This window comes from Sebastes fasciatus, chromosome 21 (genome assembly GCF_043250625.1).
Source record: "Sebastes fasciatus isolate fSebFas1 chromosome 21, fSebFas1.pri, whole genome shotgun sequence".
NCBI lineage: Eukaryota > Metazoa > Chordata > Actinopteri > Perciformes > Sebastidae > Sebastes > Sebastes fasciatus.
In genome coordinates, this window is record NC_133815.1 from 1,223,706 (window position 1) to 1,246,980 (window position 23,275).

General features: G+C 42.8%; 1 protein-coding gene across 24 annotated transcripts in view; it reads right to left on the reverse strand.

Moving 5' to 3' along the window:
* The window catches only part of unm_hu7910 (un-named hu7910), a 44,176-nt gene that overhangs the window by 16,734 nt on the left and 4,167 nt on the right, over positions 1-23,275 (reverse strand). For 4 of the 24 annotated variants that reach the window (XM_074622298.1, XM_074622289.1, XM_074622296.1 and 1 more), the window contains exons 1-8: positions 21,866-22,648; positions 21,721-21,792; positions 18,400-18,612; positions 15,039-15,083; positions 11,637-11,705; positions 8,410-8,457; positions 8,219-8,260; positions 1,177-1,230 (exon numbers count right to left, since the gene is read on the reverse strand). In XM_074622298.1, coding sequence (XP_074478399.1) covers positions 1,177-1,230; positions 8,219-8,260; positions 8,410-8,457; positions 11,637-11,705; positions 15,039-15,083; positions 18,400-18,612; positions 21,721-21,792; positions 21,866-22,061 — 739 coding nt within the window. In that variant the 5' untranslated portion in view covers positions 22,062-22,648. Of the gene's footprint in view, positions 1-1,176; positions 1,231-3,716; positions 7,031-8,218; positions 8,261-8,409; positions 8,458-11,636; positions 11,706-15,038; positions 15,084-18,399; positions 18,613-21,720; positions 21,793-21,865; positions 23,024-23,275 lie in introns of those variants that run through there. The other 20 variants (XM_074622293.1, XM_074622292.1, XM_074622287.1 and 17 more) reach the window with 15 other exon arrangements.

Sequence of the window (23,275 nt, forward strand, 5' to 3'; positions counted from 1 at the left end):
GTAGGTTAGCACAGTGAGCCAATCAATAGGGTTATGAGTAATGTGAACGCTAGCGATAGCTGAGTCAACGTTAGCTGTGTTTGGAAATAACTGAAAGGGTTACTTCAGATTTTTTTGTAGTGGGGTTGTATGTACTGTATAATCCCGTATATGCTAAAACATACACAGTTTGACTAAAATTAGAATGTTGGGATTTGAATACATGATATAACCCCCCCCCCCCACCCTTTAAAGGTCCCATATTGTAAAAAGTGAGATTTATTTTCATGTCTTTTATATTATAAAGCAGGTTTAAGTGCTTTATAAATACTGTTAATTAATAAAAAACGCTCAATATACGGAGAAATACCCCCAGCCCGTATTCAGAAATTGTGCGTTTGAAACAAGCCGTTTGGATTTCTGTCCATTTGTGATGTCACAAATATACAATATTTAGACCATTACACGGTTTTAAATGTAAGCATTCCAAATGTGTCCCCAGTTTATTTCCTGTTGCAGTGTATGTGAATGACATCAGCTGACAGGAAGTAAACATGGACCCAAGCTGTTGCCTAGCAACGCAATTCCATTGAAATGCACTAAAACGGAGCGTTTCAGACAGAGGGTCAGGCAGACAGTATGAGGAAAATAATGTGTTTTTTGAACATTACAGCATGTAAACATGTTCTAGTAGAAACACAAAATACAAGTAAGAACCTGAAAATGAGCACGATATGGGACCTTTAAGTAAAAGTAAAAAAGTATTAATATCAAAATATACTTAATGCACCAAGTAAAAAGTACAATATTTCCCTCTGAGATGTCGTGGAATAGAAGTGTAAAGTAGCAGAAAATGTGAATACGGTACTCGAGTACAGTACTACGTAGTAGAGTAAATGTACTTTGATCATAACTGTGAAAGTGAAGCCGGGTGGAGCCGATATGAAGCCTCGGTGTGTTTGTGGGAAGCTGCTTTGTTGGTGTAACACAGCTTTCTGGGATCAGAGTTACGTTCAGCAGACACGCCCTCAGCTCTGCATTCACAGGTGGGAACGAGGTGAAACGGCGTCTGGGTGGTTTTCTCAGGTATCAGGTCAGTGTTGTTTGTCTGGGAGAAACCCAGAGGGCTGTGTGTGTGTGTGTGTGTGTGTGTGTGTGTGTGTGTGTGTGTGCGTGTGTGCGTGTGTGTGTCCTCACCTGTCTTCTCCTCAGGTGAATCTCCCACATGTGGTCTCTCTGCCACCTTCAGCCCTGTTCAGTGGTTATAGGTTAAAAAAATCAGACACAAACAGTGCATATATATATATATTTAATCCTGATTAATCACAAATTTTTTATTTGTTCAGTATCCAGTATCTTCAGCTAGACATTTTTCTTGGACATTTTTAGGGACAAAAACCCCTCACACGTTCACATATATGGAGGTCAGAGGTCAAGGGACCCCTTTGAAAATGGACATGATAGTGTTTCCTCGCCAAAATGTAGCACAAGTTTGGAGCGTTATTTCACCTCCTTCACGACGAGTTAACATGACATGTTTGGTACCGATGGATTCAGCAAGTTTTTTAGTTTCACATGATATCAGTATCGAAATTTTCTTCTATCTTTGTTTCTGATTTTTTTCTGATTTCTTTCTGACTTTTTTTATTTTTTTATTTTTCCTGAAATTTTTCCGAAAATGTTTTGTAACATTTATGGACTTTTTTACCTGACCCAATTTTAGGACTTTTTTCGGATATTTTTTTGCCAATTTTTGGACTTGTTTTTGACTTTTTATTGGACATTTTCAGACATTGTTTTGGACAAAAACCCTCACACGTTCACATATATGGAGGTCAGAGGTCAAGGGACCCCTTTGAAAATGGACTTGACAGTTGACAGTTTGGAGCGTTATTTAACCTCCTTCACGACCAGCTAGTATGACATGTTTGGTACATAAAAAACTAGGTCTCTGGAATAATATTTATGCTTTGAAAGAATCCCAGAACATTTGAGTCAACGTGATAATTATATATTTCTTTATGTACAGTTTACTGGAGCTTCATTTAAAACATCTTTTCAGCTTTTTAAAAGCCATGCACCCAAACTTAAACAATGCTAACGTCATTTTTTACTGAACTAAAGAGCTGACGCAGAACTTTTTTAAACCCACACTGAGTCTAAAAAGACAAGAGAGACATAAAAACAGTAGGAGGAGAAATCATTAAATGCAGAAGTTATTCATTCACTGATGTTGGTTTACAGCCAAGTGGAGCAGTGCCTTAAATAAAACAGTAGGTGTTCTACTTCAACTAACTCATCAAGCAAACATTTATATGTCTCATTTTCAGGAGGAGGAGTTTGAACAGCCCGATTATATTTCTTGGGAAGGAAACAAGAGCTGACGAGACGAAAGCACCCAGAGTGGAACGGAGGAGGAAGCTGTGGTGGAGGGAGATAGCATTGAATAGAGGAAGGAGGAGGATGTGATGTTCATTACTCATTTTTAAACGTTAAGTTTGCATGTACAGTAGGATTGCAGGAGAAGACCAAACGTCTCTCTGCAGCTCTCAAATACACCAAGAAGAACGACAAAACATACCTCAATTTGAAAATCAAGATTTATTTATCAAAGATTTTCTCACATTTTGAAGGAAAAACAAAAAGTATTTTTTTTTTTTTTTAGTTGTAATGTATTTAATAATGCTCAATATGAATTGATGCTCTATTTTTGAAACTGCTGTTATCAGAGAGCAAGCGGCTGCAGTCAAAAGTTGTCTGAAAAGTCACTAAGGATGCACCGATACCGGATCAGACACCGGGCCAATACCGACTCAAATACCTGGATCGGGTATCAATAGGGCCGATCTATTCAATACAGTTCTATGTTTATATACCATACATACATTAGATACTGGAATTATAATTCCTGTTTATGTTTTGACCAGTTTGTTGCTGCATTAAAAACACTTGAATTGTAATTCTTGTTAATTTTGAAGATTTTTTTTTTCAAGTTGCTGGTGCACGAATTATTATTTTAATAATAAATAATTCAGGAAATGTATATGTATATATATGTATTTATTTGTTACATTTTGTTTTACAAAGTTAGGAAAGTAATGTTTAAGTCGAGCCTTACACATAAAAGAATGATCCCAGTCACATCCACACAGTGAGGCATTCAGCTGATTCATTAAATACTGATATCGGAGCTGTACTCGCTATCGGGACTGGCTCCGGAGCTGCAGGTTGCAGACCGAAAAATGGCCGAAAAAAAAGATCTGAAAAATGTCGGACAAAAAAAGTCTGAAAAAAAAGATCTGAAAAATGTCGGACAAAAAAGTTTGAAAAAAAGATCAGAAAAATGTCGGACAAAAAAGTCTGAAAAATGTCGGACAAAAAAAGTCTGGAAAAAAAGTCTGAAAAAAAAAGATCTGAAAAATGTCGGACAAAAAAGATCTGGAAAAAAAGATCTGAAAAATGTCGGACAAAAAAAGTCTGAAAAATGTCCGAAACAAAAGATCTGAAAAAAAAGATCTGTAAAATGTCGGACAAAAAAAATCTGAAACAAAAGATCTGAAAAATGTCGGACAAAAAATTTGAAAAAAAAGATCTGAAAAAAAAAGATCTGAAAAATGTCGGACAAAAACAGTCTGAAAAAAAAGATCTGTAAAATGTCGGACAAAAAAAGTCTGAAAAAAAGATCTGAAAAATGTCGGACAAAAATTTAAAAAAAAAAAGATCTGAAAAATGTCGGACAAAAAAAAAATCACAATAACCCACTTACTGGATGATTTATGCACGTATAAGTCTATAAAACTATTCAAAAAGATATATTTTTTTGCTTCTTTGTAGCAACTAAATATTCTACTTCAATCCATATTTGTTGGCATTTAGCCTTTCAAAATCGACGGTCGAAAGCATATTCGCTCAGCCACTCGGCGCCCCTGTATTAACGGAGCGGTCGTGCAGCAATCTAATAACATTACATTTATTTAACTACAATAACAACAAATCTATTTTTGGCTCTAACACTATTATAGTGAATTAATTAAGTCGTTACAAAATAACAGATCATATTATGTATCTGCATTCGCTTGGCAAATCCATCATCACTTTATTTTTGTTGATGAAAATGACGAGTTATATTCATTTAAGACATTTAACTCAATTAATACACTGCATCCCTTTGTTCAAACTGAGGATTTCACTGGTACTACATGACTGACATCTAACTAACGCTCAAAACCTCAGTAACGTAATACAATTAAACTCCCAGAAAACCATCATCGAGCAAAGATCAGAGCCCGGAACCAAAGAAAAAGACAACAATCTGACTTCAAGACATGAAAAGGCAAAACGCAACAAAATTAAACTGTCAAGTATAACTATATAAATTACTCTCTTAAGTGGGTTCTTAAGGGGGAACGCTTCAGTGAGTTCCTTCATCCTTTTCAACGCTGACGAGGTTTTAAATAACACCAGAACGCTTATCTGTGTCATGTAAGACGACACTTTCACCCTCATATGATATATCACACGCCACGGACTGACGGGAACCGGATGAACAGACAATAATCACATCACTGTTTTTAAATACATCTGTAAAACACACAGTCTGCGTCACATTTGAGTTTTAGCTTTTTTGTCTTCCATCCCTCCAAAGTAAATCCTGAGTGCACAAGAATGGTAGATTTTATTAAATCATCGTTTCCAAACCTCTCCCACCTCTTCTAGCACCGTTTATGAGATAGTAACGTGGATCCACAGTGTCATTTTCTTTTACCGCCGACGGCCATCTTCTCCTCCGCCATGCTCTTCTCCCTCCGGACCGCTGACGCACTCGCTCGGCCACTTTTCTCCTCCGCCGACGACGGAGCTTTGGGATGGGAAGCGTTTGGTTTCCTCTCGAGGAGCTCTTGTTTCTTCGCCGGCCTCTCCACCTCCGTCTTGTCCCGGGCAGCTTTCTCTCTGGCGAGCCTCTGCCTCTCCATCAGCTCCTTCTCCATCCTTTCCTTCTCTCGTCTCACCTGTTCCATTCTGTCCTTCTCCTGGGCGATTCGCTCTCTTTCCTTTGCCGTTAGCTCCCTCTCCATCTTCATCTTATCTTCTCTTGTAACCCTTTCCTTCTCCAATCTTTCTTTCTCTGATCTCTCCTTCTCCTGAGCAATTCTCGCCCTTTCCCTGGCGATGCGTTCCCTCTCCATCCTTTCCTTCTCTTTGGTTACTCTCTCTTTTTCCCTGGCGATTCTCTCTCTTTCCTGAGCGACTCGTTCTCTCTCCAGCCTCTCTTTGGCGACTCGTTCTCTCTCCAGCCTCCCTTTTTCGGCTCTTTCTTTGGCCATTCGTTCGTTCTCTTGCCTCTCCTTTTCAGCCCTCTCTCGCCCCATCGTCTCCCTCTCCCTTGCAATTCTCTCTCTTTCTTTGGCGACGCGTTCCCTCTCCAGCCTCTCTTTGGCGACGCGTTCCCTCTCCAGCCTCTCTTTGGCGACGCGTTCCCTCTCTAGCCTCTCTTTGGCAACGCGTTCCCTCTCCAGCCTCTCTTTGGCGACGCGTTCCCTCTCCAGCCTCTCTTTGGCAACGCGTTCCCTCTCCAGCCTCTCTTTTTCAGCTATCTCTTTGGCAATGCGTTCCCTCTCCAGCCTCTCTTTGGCGACGCGTTCCCTCTCCAGCCTCTCTTTGGCGACGCGTTCCCTCTCCAGCCTCTCTTTGGCAATGCGTTCCCTCTCCAGCCTCTCTTTGGCGACGCGGTCCCTCTCCAGCCTCTCTTTTTCTGCTATCTCTTTGGCAATGCGTTCCCTCTCCAGCCTCTCTTTGGCAATGCGTTCCCTCTCCAGCCTCTCTTTGGCGACGCGTTCCCTCTCCAGCCTCTCTTTGGCAACGCGTTCCCTCTCCAGCCTCTCTTTGGCAACGCGTTCCCTCTCCAGCCTCTCTTTTTCGGCTATCTCTTTGGCAATGCGTTCCCTCTCCAGTCTCTCTTTGGCGATGCGTTCCCTCTCCAGCCTCTCTTTTTCTGCTCTTTCTTCGGCAATACGTTCCTTCTCCAGCCTCTCTTTTTCTGCTCTCTCGTCGGCAATGCGTTCCCTCTCCAGCCTCTCTTTTTCCGCTCTCTCTTTGGCGATGCGTTCCTTCTCCAGCCTCTCTTTGGCGATGCGTTCCTTCTCCAGCCTCTCTTTTTCTGCTCTCTCTTTGGCGATGCGTTCCTTCTCCAGCCTCTCTTTTTCCGCTCTCTCTTTGGCGACGCTTTCCCTCTCCAGCCTCTCTTTTTCTGCTCTCTCTTTGGCGATGCGTTCCTTCTCCAGCCTCTCTTTGGCGATGCGTTCCTTCTCCAGCCTCTCTTTTTCTGCTCTCTCTTTGGCGATGCGTTCCTTCTCCAGCCTCTCTTTTTCCGCTCTCTCTTTGGCGACGCTTTCCCTCTCCAGCCTCTCTTTTTCTGCTCTCTCTTTGGCGATGCGTTCCTTCTCTAGCCTCTCTTTTTCTGCTCTCTCTTTGGCGATGCGTTCCTTCTCCAGCCTCTCTTTTTCTGCTCTCTCTTTGGCGACGCGTTCCCTCTCCAGCCTCTCTTTTTCGGCGTCCTCGTTGGCGATCCTCTCTTTCTCAAGTCTCTCCCTCTCTAACTGTTCCTTCTCCTTCTCCATCCTCTCCTTCTCTCTGGCTATTCTTTCTCTTTCATTTGCGATGCGCTCCCTCTCTATCCTCTCCTTCTCCGTCCTCTCTCGCTCTAGTCGTTCCCTCTCTTCTTTGGCCAATCTCTCCATCTCTTCCAGCCTCTCCTTTTCTGCCCTCTCTCGAGCCAACCTCTCTTTCTCTGCTCTTTCCTTTGCTTCCTTCTCCTCCTCCTCCACCTTCTCTGCCTCCCTCCTCCTCTCCTCCCTCAGCTGCTCCCGTGCGGCCTCCAGCGTCTTCATCTTCAGCGCCCAGGTCCTCTCCTTCTCCTCCTCTTCTTCGGCGAGGAAGGCCCTGATCTCGGCCAGGGCGATGCGAGCGATCCTCTTGGCCTCCATCTTCTCGTGGATCATCCTCAGCTCTTCCCTCAGAGCGGAGCGCAGCCGGGCGCCTCTGACGGGGCGGTCTGAGGTTTTTGGATTTAAGGTGGCACTTTAACCGCGGCGTGAACATCGTTAGCAAACACCAATCAAACACGCCGTTCATCGACTCGTTAACGTGATCACACCAAGCCACCAGGGAAGGGTTAGAAAAGGATGTGACATCACTGTCGGGGGGCATGACATCACCACACAGTACATGCTGGTACTACCTAATAAACTAATAAATATATATAATATATATTATATATATTTAATTATTGTGTCTATTAGTGATGTTTTCAAATGACTTATTTCCTGTGACCACCTGCGACCTAAAAATATACATCATTTATAGGGCCGTCAATCGATTAAAATATTTAATCGTGATTAATCGCATATTAAATGTACGTTGTTTTATCTGTTCTAAATGAACCTTAAAGGGAGATTTGTTAAGTATTTAATCCTCTTATCAACATGGGAGTGGACAAATATGCTGCTTAATGCAGATGTATGTATACATTTATTATTTTAAATCAATTAACAACACAAAACAATGACAGATATTGATCCAGAAACCCTCACAGGTACTGCATTTAGCATAAAACAATATCCTCAAATCATAACGTGTATCACAAATGCAGAAGCAATTTCCCTCGGCTCGAGACTAATAAAGTTTCATCTTATTTTATATATCAACAAATATATAAATATATATATATATATATATATATATAAATATAAATATATATATACAAATATAAGTATATATATATATATAAATATATTTATATAAATATATTTATATATCTATATAAATATAGATATATAAATATATCTATATCTATATAAATATAAATATATAGCAAAAGTAAACGCCTGAGAAATCATATGTACTTCATTAAATGCACGAATCATAATAAAATCCTGCAACATTGACCACAACGATCTAATCCATACAGAGATACTAAAGTGATAGATACCACGGCGTTTATATTGTTTCATGGAATATATCCTATCGCCCTCCCCTCTATTAGTTCATAGAGTTAAAGTTAATATTCGTGCGTCTGCAAGGCAACAACAAAAGGATTTAATCCAATAAAAGCAACACACAGCGTATCCGTTTGGTCAATCAGCTGTTAAACCAAAGCCGTGCTTTAAAACATCAAGTCAGACCAAAAGAGAAGTCTGTTATTAGTCTTTCTTTCAGACGTGCCGGCGGTAAGCTGTCGTACCTCTGGTTGTGTTCTCTCTAGCAGCAGTCTGCCCTGCTTCACCTACATATCAAATATAACATTACCCGCTGTCAACAGTCAATACATACGCATCAACAGATGGATATGACGAGAGATAGCTCGCAGACGGTAAGTCACACACACACACACACACACACACACACACACACACACACCACAGAAGGATCTACCTTTTGGGAGTTTAATGTCTTGATCAGTGTCCTCTAACGTGTCGTCTTCTAGGAGGACAAACACACATCAAACTGTTTGATACTGGAGCCAAAAACAAAACGGTCATATCATCACACCAGGCGAAGCTGCTGCCACAACTACGGTCGCAAAACCTTGACCTCTGACCTCCAGATGTGTGAATGAAAATGGGTTCTATGGGTACCCACGAGTCTCCCCTTTACAGACATGCCCACTTTATGATAATCACATGCAGTTTGGGGCAAGTCATAGTCAAGTCAGCACACTGACACACTGACAGCTGTTGTTGCCTGTTGGGCTGCAGTTTGCCATGTTATGATTGGAGCATATTGTTTTATGCTAAATGCAGTACCTGTGAGGGTTTCTGGATCAATATCTGTCATTGTTTTGTGTTGTTAATTGATTTACAATAATAAATATATACATACATTTGCATAAAGCAGCAGATTCATCCACTCCCATGTTGATAAGAGGATTACATACTTGACTAATCTCCCTTTAAGGTTCATTTAGAACAGATATAAACTGTGTGATTAAATATTTGAATCGGCCCTAGGTTAAATGTAATCTGGTAAAATGTAGTTTTTGGTGAGAAACTTGTTGTTTTGAAGGAGATTTTTTCACAGCAATATAAACTAGATCATAGAGAGAGAATTATGACCTGTTTGACTTCATAACAAAAACCAGGATGCAAACAGTGATGAAGGAGTGGATGTTGAAGTACATGAGATTTATTGTTTTGTTGTTTTACCGTGGCGTATCGAGAAGCGTGGTGTTTCACCGGTTCTGGTATGGACTACTGAATTCCTGATATGGTGACACACATCACTAAGAATAAAAACAAAGTGAACAACAACAAGAAAAAACATCGGCTGTCGGACAGACTGTTATTTTAAACATCGGTAACTTGGTAATTTGGATCTTTAGTGTAGAATATACACTTCATTTACAGTATTTTTTTAACATGAAAGTATTTTATTATCTTAATCTTGGGCAACAAATACACAAATACCAGAATATTGTACTGCATTATTAAATAAAAAGTTTTTTTCGGATAGTTTAAGTTCTGTTTTAAAAGGCTGTGCCGCCAGTCTGCCCAGTTTGGCCCTGCACTGGAAACCAGCCTGTCCTCCATCCCACTCCCATCCTCCTCCAGCTGGACCGGGCTACATCCCAGTCTGGTCCTCACTGGTCGGTACTGGGACCAGGGAGCCGCTACCGGCTGTTTCCTGTCCTCCTACTGGTTCTGGAGGTCCAGTATGACCCCTTTGACCTCCCCGTCCTCAGAGGAAGTCGTGCCACCCTCCTCCTCCTCCTCCTCCTCCTCCTCGTGCATCCCAGCTGCCGCCTCCTTCTCCTTCCCCTCCTCCTCCTCTCCCTCGCCCCGCTCTACGGGCGAGGACACTACGTCATAAAGGAAGGTGAAGAAGCCATAGATCCAATCAGAGCCCTCCTCAGCTAAAATATTAAGAACCTCCTCAAGCGACTCGGCGTTCGCACTACCGCCGCCGTCTTTGGTCAAGCCTGACGAGAGAGAGAGAGAGAAGGAGGGAAACGCAGACAGGATGGGAGCAGAAATAAACGGGGGGGAGAGGTAGAAACAAGGATGAGGCACAAAGTGGGGGAGGCCGAGAGGTGGAATATAAAAGGAGGAGAAGGAGAGAGGAAAGGGTTCGAGATGGGAGGAAGGAGGGAGGCGGTGCAAAGGAATGGAGAGCGACCGAAACAAAAACAGGGGAAAATAAATCAGGATGATGAAGCGGGAAAGAGAAAGATAGTGAGTTAAAGAAGTCGCATATGAACCACAGACAACAAATAAGCCTTCACTCCCTGTCTCAGTCTCGTCAGGCTTCCTGTCTGCTTTAAGGTCCCGACACACCAAGCCGAGGGTCGGTGAGCGTCCGTCGGCCGAGTGTCTGCGGTGTGTCCCGCACCGTCGGCTTGAGTTGGAGGTTTTTCAGCCGATTCAGCGTGTTGAATGTATATGTATATATGTATATATTTATTATTGTAAATCAATTAACAACACAAATCAATGACAGATATTGATCCATAAACCCTCACAGGTACTGCATTTAGCATAAAACAATATGCTCCAATCATAACGTGGCAAACTGCAGCCCAACAGGCAACAACAGCTGTCAGTGTGTCAGTGTGCTGACTTGACTATGACTTGCCCCAAACTGCATGTGATTATCATAAAGTGGGCATGTCTGTAAAGGGGAGACTCGTGGGTACCCATAGAACCCATTTACATTCACTGATCTGGAGGTCAGAGGTCAAGGGACCCCTTTGGAAAAGGCCATGACAGTTTTTTCTCGCCAAAATGTAGTGTACGTTTGGAGCGTTCTTTAACCTCCTTCATGACCAGCTAGTCTGACATGGTTGGTACCGATGGATTCATCAGGTTTTATAGTTTCATATGATACCAGTATCTTCACTCTGGCTTTAAAACTGAGCCGCTACAACCTCCAAGAGAGATGAGAGCGACCGCCGGCTCCACCGCACGTTACCGCGACACGATAACCCAAAGTGTTTCCATCCTTTACTGGATGTGTAGTGTTTACCACGCTGGATTTAACATGGGAGGGTGCAGGTCGTATCCACGACGACCCTCCGACGTTTGTTTTGGTTGACAGATACGGAACGGATATGACGTCACGTCACTCAGACTACCACAATAAAAGTGGTAACTTCCTTCTACCTCCACATAGACTCACATGAAGACAATATATAGATTCTGGTATTAAAACATCTAATTCAAAATCATAAAAAAACACCTCTGTGAATGAATGTTTTTCCGACCCTTAACAGTTAGTACAGGCTGCCTTTACACCTCCTATGACTGACATCTCTCTCATTAACACATGTATATAGGTCCTGTTTGTGCACGTGTGTGTGTGTGTGTGTGTGTGTGTGTGTGTGTCCTGTACATAACAGAGCGAAACATTTGTATTTCCCCTGGGGGATTAATAAAGTGCCTTTCGTCTTTCTTCTTCTTCTATAAGATCAGACGGTTCCCACTCTTACGGTGAACGTCAAAACAGCCGATCACTCCCTGCTTTAGTACGGTTCACACCGCACAGTGTTTAGACGGGGTTACTGTTTGAAACTGAGGCACTGGGACACAGCTGTAAACCACATCAGTCAGGCAATCACACAGAGAAAACAACGACACCACAACAAAGACAAATGAAAGTGGACTTGCCGAGCAGAACTTTAGCATCTTCCACGTCAAAGTCTCCGTCGCCGTCGGTGTCGTAGGCCGTCAGTTTCCCTGAGGGAGGAAGAGGAGGAAGACGAGGGCTGAGTTACACACACATATATAACTTTAACGCTAACAACTTTTTTGACCTGACATAGGTTTCTGCATGATGCTACATGTACAGTTTATATATATCAATACATCCTTATAGTCAGTGTTTTAATACAGTAACTTAGTTGGCGGTCGGCCTACTCCGCTGGCATGGAAGCTAAGCAACGTACTTCTGTGGACGCCACGTTAGTTCAGATCAGAAAGTCACACGATAACACAAACTAACTAACCGACTGATGCAACGGTAGACGAGCAACTCCTGCGTTCCTGAAAGGTAAAATCACTGTTTTTATGAATGGAGTCTGGTGGCTTTGAAGAGAGCGATATAACGTCTTCAGTTCCCCGTCAGACAGCCCTTCACCTCGCCGTCAGACAGCCCTTTACCTCGCCGTCAGACAGCCCTTCACCTCGCCGTCAGACAGCCCTTTACCTCGCCGTCAGACAGCCCTTTACCTCGCCGTCAGACAGCCCTTTACCTCGCCGTCAGACAGCCCTTTACCTCGCCGTCAGACAGCCCTTTACCTCGCCGTCAGACAGCCCTTCACCTCGCCGTCAGACAGCCCTTTACCTCGCCGTCAGACAGCCCTTTACCTCGCCGTCAGACAGCCCTTTACCTCGCCGTCAGACAGCCCTTTACCTCGCCGTCAGACAGCCCTTTACCTCGCCGTCAGACAGCCCGTCACCTCGCCGTCAGACAGCCCTTTACCTCGCCATCAGACGGCCCTTTACCTCGCCGTCACACAGCCCTTTACCTCGCCGTCAGACGGCCCTTTACCTCGCCGTCACACAGCCCTTTAACTCGCCGTCAGACAGCCCTTTACCTCGCCGTCAGACAGTCCTTCACCTCGCCGTCAGACAGCCCTCTCTGACGGGGAACTGAAGCCATTATATCACTCTCTTCAAAGCCACCAGACTCCATTCATAAAAACAGTAATTTTAGTAAACATACAACCTCACTTCTTTCAGTTATTTCCAAACTGAGCACAGGTGACGTTGACTCAGCTACTGCTAGCGTTCAGATTACTCATAACCTTATTGATTAGCTCACTGTGCTAACCTACGTCGCCGCTTCCTGCTAACGGCTGAGTGAGGAAAAAAACAGAACGCAGATATTTTATTTCAGGAGAGCAACAATGACGTTGTTCAACAATCCAAAACGTAGAGCACACATATTTTATTGTTCCATCATGTCAACTCAATGTGGTTTTGTACATTTATATACATTTGTATTAAATTTGTCTGCAAGAATATGAGACACTATAAAGGTCATTCCTGACCTACACAGCACCCATACTCAAAATATACTGTATGTATTCATGCAACTGTAATTCAAATAGAAGGAATAGACTCGTCTAAATCAACCTGTAGAAACCGGAGTTCTGGCGGGGCCTAAAACTGACCCCTGAACCAGGCTTTCACCCAAAATCTTTAAAACCTGAAGCTGTACTTTGTTTCACCCATTACTGTTTGCTGATGCAGCCTTCACGCAGCTACACAAGCTATTAATAAGAACATAGAACACAGCGTATTAATAGCAGCACGCAATGGTATAAGAAGTGCATGAAGTGTTCACTTAGAGGAAGGATGTGGTGGTGATGTCTGTTAACAGATACACTTCACACGTCGTGTGTCTTCGTCTCTAATCTGACTCAGCAAACTACGAAATCTCCACAAAATCTAGTTTCAGAATCTGCAGCTACGTTTAATCAGGGGGTCTTTAAGGGCAGATAACAGGTCAACAGTAGATGTCACATAGAAGTGGTGCCATGCTAACACTTTCTGTTGTGTAAACTGCTCAGAAACCCCCTTATTGTCAATCTAGCTAGGAAAGTCATCCATCCTCTGAATGCTCTAGGTCTCTAGTTTGATCCGTCCATCCTCTGAATGCTCTAGGTCTCTAGTTTGATCCATCCATCCTCTGAATGCTCTAGGTCTCTAGTCTGATCCATCCATCCTCTGAATGCTCTAGGTCTCTGGTTTGATCCATCCATCCATCCTCTGAATGCTCTAGGTCTCTAGTTTGATCCATCCATCCTCTGAATGCTCTAGGTCTCTAGTTTGATCCATCCATCCTCTGAATGCTCTAGGTCTCTAGTCTGATCCATCCATCCTCTGAATGTTCTAGGTCTCTAGTCTGATCCATCCATCCTCTGAATGCTCTAGGTCTCTAGTCTGATCCATCCATCCTCTGAATGTTCTAGGTCTCTAGTCTGATCCATCCATCCTCTGAATGCTCTAGGTCTCTAGTTTGATCCATCCATCCTCTGAATGCTCTAGGTCTCTAGTTTGATCCATCCATCCTCTGAATGCTCTAGGTCTCTAGTCTGATCCTTCCATCCTCTGAATGCTCTAGGTCTCTAGTCTGATCCATCCATCCTCTGAATGCTCTAGGTCTCTAGTTTGATCCATCCATCCTCTGAATGCTCTAGGTCTCTAGTTTGATCCATCCATCCTCTGAATGCTCTAGGTCTCTAGTTTGATCCATCCATCCTCTGAATGCTCTAGGTCTCTAGTTTGATCCATCCATCCTCTGAATGCTCTAGGTCTCTAGTTTGATCCATCCATCCTCTGAATGCTCTAGGTCTCTAGTCTGATCCATCCATCCTCTGAATGCTCTAGGTCTCTAGTTTGATCCATCCATCCTCTGAATGCTCTAGGTCTCTAGTTTGATCCATCCATCCTCTGAATGCTCTAGGTCTCTAGTTTGATCCGTCCATCCTCTGAATGCTCTAGGTCTCTAGTTTGTGGCTGTAAAGTTTCATGAGGCTGTGATTATCCTAGAGGTCACCACAGGTCATTTTATACAGTGAGGTCATGTTGGTCAAGGTCACACATGAACGCAGTTGGGCTCATTGGATCCACCAGAGTCTCAGCTTTACAGTGAGACCCAATTAATATAATTCAAGACTGTTTATGGACCCCAGTATGCAGGAATATTCAGATGCACCATTTTAGAATAGGAGACAATAACACATTTGTACTGCATTCAAAAAACTGCATGCAAGTGGGCATGTCTGTAAAGAGGAGACTCGTGGGTACCCATAGAACCCATTTACATTCACTGATCTGGAGGTCAGAGGTCAAGGGACCCCTTTGAAAATGGACATGCCACCAATGGATTCATCAGGTTTTCTAGTTTCATATGATACCGGTATCTTCACTCAGAGTTTTAAGGGGTTAACTTTGTCTCCCCCCCATCTTATCCTCGTTATATTCTTTGGAGTGCGCTGACACCATTGGACACAGTGTAATGTGTGCAGCTGTAAACATGCAGTTTGAATCTCGAGACCGTACCTTGTAAAACTTGAGAAAAGTTCATACGAAACTCCTTAGCTCTCGCTGCATGCAGAGATAACACACAGGAGAGAGGAAAGAGGAAGGCAGATTACAGAGAGGACTGAGTTAGTACAGACAGAAGACAGAATTACAGCGAAGACACAGGGCTGCATGATGTGTCAACAATTACATTTAGACTGCAGCTGCGCCCAAAGTGAAAAGGCTTTACTGTGAAGGATCTGCAGGTCATTCAACATGCCTCCTGGAACGTTCGCTGCCCAAAATCAACTGTCAATTTTGAGCCATTTTAGCAACAATTCTATTTGATTTTTAATCATTGTTTATGATTTAGATTTAGATTTTTAGGGTCTGACGTCGGTAGAATCAAGAGACAACGGGCCTCATGCATGAAACTTGTCTGTATACGAGCAAATTAGAAACTTTTGCCTGTTTCATCAGCGTACTCGTAGTACTTGTAGTACTTGTAGTACTTGTAGTACTTGTAGTACTTGTAGTACTTGTAGTACTTGTAGTACTTGTAGTACTTGTACATTGATTCACACAGATTCTGTTCTTGGGGTCAAAATCAACAAATAAAACACAACTGACGTCCGGAAAAAAATATCAGATATTAAATGTTACACAAGAGTGTTCTTTAAAAATGTTTTAAAACAGTTTCACAACAGTTTGTTCTTGTCTTTTATTAATTATTATTAATTATTATTATATTAGATGACTGCATGTCTAAGGGAACAGGTGAATAACGTGCTTTTTAAGGTTTCATTTCACTTCTGGTAGGTCCTGACCGCTGCAGACCGGGAACATCCAACAAGAGCTACAGTTCTGGAGATGCTCTGACCCGGTCGTCTAGCCAGCACTATCTGGCCCTTGTCAAAGTCGCTCACATCCTAATGGTACGTGTCCACAGGGGCGTTTTTTATCGCGAGGGGACGCGACGCTTCCCAGCATTGGACGCTTGGTGGGCTGTCCCTAGAAACAAGGCACTCGGCTCCTGATTGGACGAACGCTTTCCCGCCGTTGGCTGCTGCTCCCAGCTTTCGAACCGGAACCAGTCTGGAGGCTCGTTTGGAAACTTTCTTCTCTTATTTCACGTAAATAGTTCACTGAAATGTGTTTCTGAAAACATTTGAGGCGAGAAATAATCCATGTTGATGAATCTGTCTTTATTTTAGATCAACAACGTTTATTTTAAAAGATCCTCGGGAGTTTGGAGAGACGGCGAGTCGCGTCGGACGCCCGTGATTTGCATAAAGTAGACCACCCCTCAACTTTATGCAAATGAGGAGCGGGCGTCGTGACGCCTAGTCTCTCGAATCGCGACGCCACGCTACCATAATGCATTGCGCAGCTGCTTACATAGACAATGAATGGGGAGCGTGGAAAGCACGGAGCCTGTGGACACGTACCGTTACGCTGGCCCATTTTTTCTGCTTCCGGTACAAAGTTCAAAATGTTCACTTGCTGTCTAACATATCCCCCCCACTGCCAGGTGCCATGGTAACCAGATAATCCATGTTATTCCCTTCACCTGTCAGTGGTCTGAATGTTCTGGCTGATCGGTGTATCTGTGTGTGGTGTTATATATTATATAGCAGAGAGAGGAAGCATCACAGTTAACACATTGAGCTCCATATAAACTAGCGATAACACGGCTGACGGACACGCTGCTCTTTTATCTCACGTTCGCTCATTAAGGGAAGTCAGCTGAAGCTCAGTAACTCATGAAGCAGCTCGTCAGTCACACGGGAGACGGAGGTTTGAGATAAGAGAAACATGTCACCTGACACGCACAGCAGAGTGTGTTTCTGTCTGAGAGGAAGAGCTTGTGAAAGCCCTGCATGACTGTCATAACCACATAAAGACAGAGTCTGGTTCCTGAGTGAAAACCAACATTTCTCAAACGTATAGTGCAACGTCTGAGTGTGTGTGAGAACCAGAAACTAGGCCAGCAGATGTGACACATTATTTGTTTTGCTGCGGCTGTCAACATTCTGTCAACATGAAACCTTCTCATGCTGGTTTATCAGACTTCAGGCCTTTATTTTACTTTATTTCTCACATTTATATTCATTAAACAACTATTGTATTAAACTGTGAAGCCCTTTAAGACTCATAATTACCAGATTACCAGATATTTTCCTGTAAATTGTGACGTAAATATTAGGGGTGGGAAAAAAAATAGATTGACCTATGTGGAGGTAGAATGAAGTTAACCCTTTTATTGTTGTAATCTGAGTAGCGTGACGTCATATCCGTTCCGTATCCGTCAACCAAAACAAACCGCAGCGAGCCGAAACAAGGAAGTCTAAAACGTTGGAGGGTCGTCGTGGATACGACCTGCACCCTCACATGTTAAATCCAGCGTGGTAAAAACTACACATCCAGTAAAGGATGGAAACACTTTGGGTTTCACACATTGACAGGAAAAGCAGAGCTAGACAGAGCAGAGCTAAAGCTGCATGCCAACTCTGTCACGGTGGAGCCGGCCGTCGCTCTCGTCTCCGTGGTCAAACGGGCCGACGCTACGACTGTAGAGCACCCAGATACTGACATTTGTGTTCTCTGCATTGAAACGGCCCCGATGGAGCTGACCATGATGGATAAAGAGAACGGAGCTGACGGGAGAGCTAGAGACCACCTTGGAGAAGTTAAAGGAAGTAGTAACTACGTCTGGTTTTCAAAATAAGGTGTTAACAAAGGGAACTGTATAAACAAAATACATCTATGGAAATCAGATTGATGGATTATATTCACCAGAAGTATAAAACATTACATGTCCCTTATAAAATAAAAAGAAAATACCACTAATCTGTGAGTGAAATGTCTTTATTCTTTGATTTCTGGGTTGCTGGATAATAATTAATTCCTGACAATGACTGATATATTTGACTTCAGGACGTCTCTGACTACATACATGCTGGAAATCAAACATTTTTACTGCATCAATTTAGATATTTTCCAAAGCAAAAGTCCCTAGAAGTGGATGATTCAAACTTTTCCCCTTCATGGTCTAGTGGTAAAGAAGTTAACAAAAATCACAATAAATCACAATATCGAAGCGTAATACTTAAAAATTGCGATACATATTGAATCGGCACCTATGTATCGTGATAGTATTGAATTGGGAAATAGGTGTATCGTCCCAGCCCAACGAAATAATTAAAAAATCAATTTCATACATAGTACTAATATTGAGCGTCATCTTTTATTGTGAAATGTCCGGTGTAATCGGTAACACCGGTGTTGTCATAACTTTATTAACCGGTGGGAAAATGTCCTCACCATCACATCCCTAGGTCGTTGTAAACATCTTTCCTGCACCTTGAAATGACACGATTACCGAACTCATCTTACTCACCGATGACGCTGTCGTAGTCCACGATGTCGAAGTAGACCACGGCCACGGAGCTCCAGACTCCCAGCAGAGCCAGGACCACAAACCAGGTGAACATGGAATACTTAGAACCTCCTCCTCCTGCTGCTGCTGCCTCTCCTCCTCCTCCTCCTCCTCCTCCTCCTCCTCTCTCCGTCCTCTTTCCATTCTTGCTTTCCACCGGCGTCGTCTTCCCCTCTGAGGACATGAAAATGTTTTGTTTTAAAGTGTGTTTGTAGTCAGTTTAACTTTCTATCTGTGAGCGCTAACGTAGGTAACGCAGCATGAAGTACAAGTACTGTAGTCATGGATATAGAACAGCAGATGTGACGTGTTCACGTGTTATGGAACCATCGTACCTGGGTCCAGTTTCTAACTTGCTGTAACTGGACTCTATGGTGAGATGTTGTCCTTATATTCCTTATAGTCCTTATATTTTTCTACCAATACTGTTTTTAATTAAAAGTAATGAGTGTAAGACAACTGTGTGTGTCTAAAATGAACCAAAGAAAACAAAGATTTCGGTAGAATTTTTATTATTAGAGACAAATCATGCTTTCAATCATGAAGATAATCTCATAATTGTGCATTTAATATTGCAGACAATTATTTAATTTGTTCAATTTTGCCTGAACTTATAATATGTGAGATATGTCTTTGGTATTCTGAATGCATAATATGTAAGGGATAATGTACAGCGAGCCAGCATCGCCCTGAAGGGGATTCTTTCACAACAATGACCCGCTAGCTGTACATTATCCCACTTATTACACGGCTACCTACTGAAGGAATCAATATTTTGACACAAAAACGGTCCTCCAGAGTCCGACATCAGAGCTGCGCCCATAGCAACGGTCTGCTATACATAGCAACGGTCTGCTATACATAGCAACGGTCCGTTATACATAGCAACGGTCCGTTATACATAGCAATGGTCTGTTATACATAGCAACGGTCCGTTATACATAGCAACTGTCCGTTATACATAGCAACGGTCCGTTATACATAGCAACGGTCTGTTATACATAGCAACAGTCTGTTATACATAGCAACGGTCTGTTATACATAGCAACGGTCTGCTATACATAGCAACGGTCTGTTATACATAGCAACGGTCCGTTATACATAGCAATGGTCTGTTATACATAGCAACGGTCTGTTATACATAGCAACGGTCTGTTATACATAGCAACGGTCCGTTATACATAGCAACTGTCCGTTATACATAGCAACGGTCCGTTATACATAGCAACGGTCCGTTATACATAGCAACAGTCTGTTATACATAGCAACGGTCTGTTATACATAGCAACAATCTGTTATACATAGCAAAGGTCTGTTATACATAGCAACGGTCTGTTATACATAGCAACAGTCTGTTATACATAGCAACGGTCCGTTATACATAGCAACGGTCTGTTATACATAGCAACAGTCTGTTAAACAAAGCAACAGTCTGTTAAACATAGCAACGGTCCGCTATAAAGAAATTACAGGCCGCAGAACGCCGTGATTGATCAATCAGAATCGAGTATTCAACACAGCCGTGTAATAAACTACATTAAGTAATATCTTTTATGGAGAGTTGGAGGTTGTATCAGCTCAGTTTTAAAGCTAGAGTGAAGATACTGGTATCATATGAAACTAGAAAACCTGATGAATCCATCGGTACCAACCATGTCATACTAGCTGGTCATGAAGGAGGTTAAATAACGCTCCAAACTTATACTAAATTTTGGCGAGGAAAAACTGTCATGTCCATTTTCAAAGGGGTCCCTTGACCTCTGACCTCCAGATCAGTGAATGTAAATGGGTTCTATGGGTACCCACGAGTCTCCCCTTTACAGACATGCCCACTTTATGATAATCACATGCAGTTTGGGGCAAGTCATAGTCAAGTCAGCACACTGACACACTGACAGCTGTTGTTGCCTGTTGGGCTGCAGTTTGCCATGTTATGATTGGAGCATATTGTTTTATGCTAAATGCAGTACCTGTGAGGGTTTCTGGATCAACATCTGTCATTGATTAGTGTTGTTCATTGATTTACAATAATAAATATATACATACATTTACATAAAGCAGCATATTAGTCCACTCCCATGTTGATGAGAGTATTAAATACTGGACTAATCTCCCTTTAAGGTACATTTAGAACAGATAAAAACTGTGCGATTAATTGCGATTAAATATTTGAATTGATTGACAGCCCTAGTTATAACGTAATGTCACATATACTGTTTTACCTCTATGACTGTAGCAACCTAGCATGCTGTGACAAGGTTGACGAATTAGAGACTGGAGGTCGGCTGCTCACTTGAGGATCAAAATCAAGACCTTTTCAATGCCTAGTTAGAAGAAACCCAAATCGCTCTAAACTCTTTTATATCAAACTTTATTGACACAAATCTACATCCAAAGGTTTTCCTTTGGGATATCATGTATGGCCGGAGTCAGAAAGGGCAGGCCGACCCAGGAATAGAGCGGGAGACATAGAGTCAACATGACCCTGACGGCTGTTTGTCCTCCTACACTGACAACCGAAATGGCTGTCGCTAATAACAACAGCTGTCTGCTTTTGTGTCACAAACGCGTCTAATTAATGGCCTTAATGTTCAAGATGGAAACCAGAAATAGTCTGGTCTTTTATTAGACTCTTCGGTTGGTGAAAAGCAATACAAGACTTGGGGAAGATTTCTCTACTGCAGTGATGCAACACAAAGACATCATCGAGGGTTTCAATGGCACAATGATAGTTGTGAAATGTTACACAACTGATGACTACACGTGTGCCGTCTGAAAGGTTTTATTTAAAGTGTTGTTAATGCAAGAGATGGAATATCAATCTGGTAGAGTGTGAGGAGCTATTTTAGAAGTATATTCAGAAGCTTCCAGAGGTAAAAAGTCCCATTTACGCTCAAGTCTGGGATGAACAGAAGATTTTGCTTTTCCTGTCAATGTGTGAAACCCAAAGTGTTTCCATCCTTTCCTGGATGTGTAGTGTTTACCACGCTGTATTTAACATGGGAGGGTGCAGGTCGTATCCACGACGACCCTCCAACGTTTTATACTTTCTCGTCTCGGCTCGCTGAGGTTTGTTTTGGTTGACGGATACGGAACGGATATGACGTCACGTTACTCAGACTACCACAATGAAAGCGGTAACTTCCTTCTACCTCCACATAGACTCAGATGAAGCATTGATTCTGCCGTTAAAACATTGATTTCTAAATCTACTCCTCATACATACCAACCATGCCAAGCCAAACCAATCCATGCCAAACCAAGCTCACAAACCTTCCCTACCTGTCTCCTGGACGACAGGCTGCACCTCCTCCTTCATGTGTAGCTCCTCCTCCTCTTCCTCATCAACGCCTCCTAACCAAGCCAAACCAGGCCAGATAAGAACCAAACCAAACCAGGTCAAACCTCATTCCTCCACCGAGCCTACCTGTCTCCTGGACCACAGGCTCCACCTCCTCCTGTATCAGCGGCTCCACCTCCTCCTCCTCATACACCTCCTCTTCAGCGCACTCCTCCTCATCCACCTCCTCTTCAGTGCACTCCTCCTCGGCGTGGACCTCCTCTACAGGAGCTGAGGAGGCTGGGGGGGGGTAGGAGGTGCCATAGCGGCGGTAGCGCTGCATGGACCGTCTCAGGTCTCAGCTGAACCCCAAAAAACAGGACCAGAACCAGACAGGAACCAATGCAGACCAGTTCTACAGTGGGCGGGTTGCACGCTAAACCACCATCAACATAAATCAAAAAGATTTATCTCAGAATATAACGTGATGGAACCTGTGATGTTCAAGTACCAGATAAAACCAGACTGAAAAATGTACTGTAAGAAAACTAGATCTGTCCTCGACCAAAAAATACCTTAGTCGACTAACACTCTAATTAGATCGACTAATCGATTAGTTGATTTAGTTGAGTTTCTCCACAAAGAATCACACAAAAGCACCACTTTAAATCTGGTGTTTACCAGATACGTTTACTGGAATTAAGTCATTCAGCATGAAAAGCATAAAAAACAACTAATCTTAAACTAAATCTTAGTCGATTAAGACCAAAACGACTAATGGACTAAGAGGAGGCAGCACTGGTGAAACCTGGACACAGAAAGCCGTCCCAATGAGCCGATGAAAAGAGATCAAAACAATCTGGAAGAACAAATATTCCAAATTATTGATCGTCCAAACAGCCGGTGGCGAAAATAAAAGCAGCAAACAAGGAGGACGACAGAAAGTGAGTGAGCTGAGCAACAGAAAGAAAGAGCTCCTCCTCTTCCTCCTCTTCCTCCCAGCAGTACTACAGTCTACTGACCATCCAGAACCTGATCCACACTATTATTAGAGCTGACAAACCCAGGGACACTGTGTGTGTGTGTGTGTGTGTGTGTGTGTGTGTGTGTGTGTGTGTGTGTGAGATACCAGAGAGGACAGAATAGCCCACTAAATAACCTTGACACTTGTTTGTTCCCACAGCAGTCTGTGGAATATGTCCCCTTAATTAAAAGGGACAGTAGGTGAAATCTTCCCAGCTGACTAAGATCATGTTATAACTCACCAGGTGAATATTTAACAGCAGTGAATCATTACCGGAGCAAGGACGTAGCACATTTTGTATCTGTTCTAAATGAACCGTAAAGGGAGATTTGTCAAGTATTTAATCCTCTTCTCAACATGGGAGTGGATGAATATGCTGCTTTATGCAAATGTACTGTATGTGTTAGGGCTGTTGAAGTTAACGTGATAATAATGCGTTAACATAAATTTGTTTTAACGCCACTAATTTCTTTAACGCAACCTTTTTTGGAGGTTGTAGCGGGCTCAGTTTTAAAGCTAGAGTGAAGAAGCTT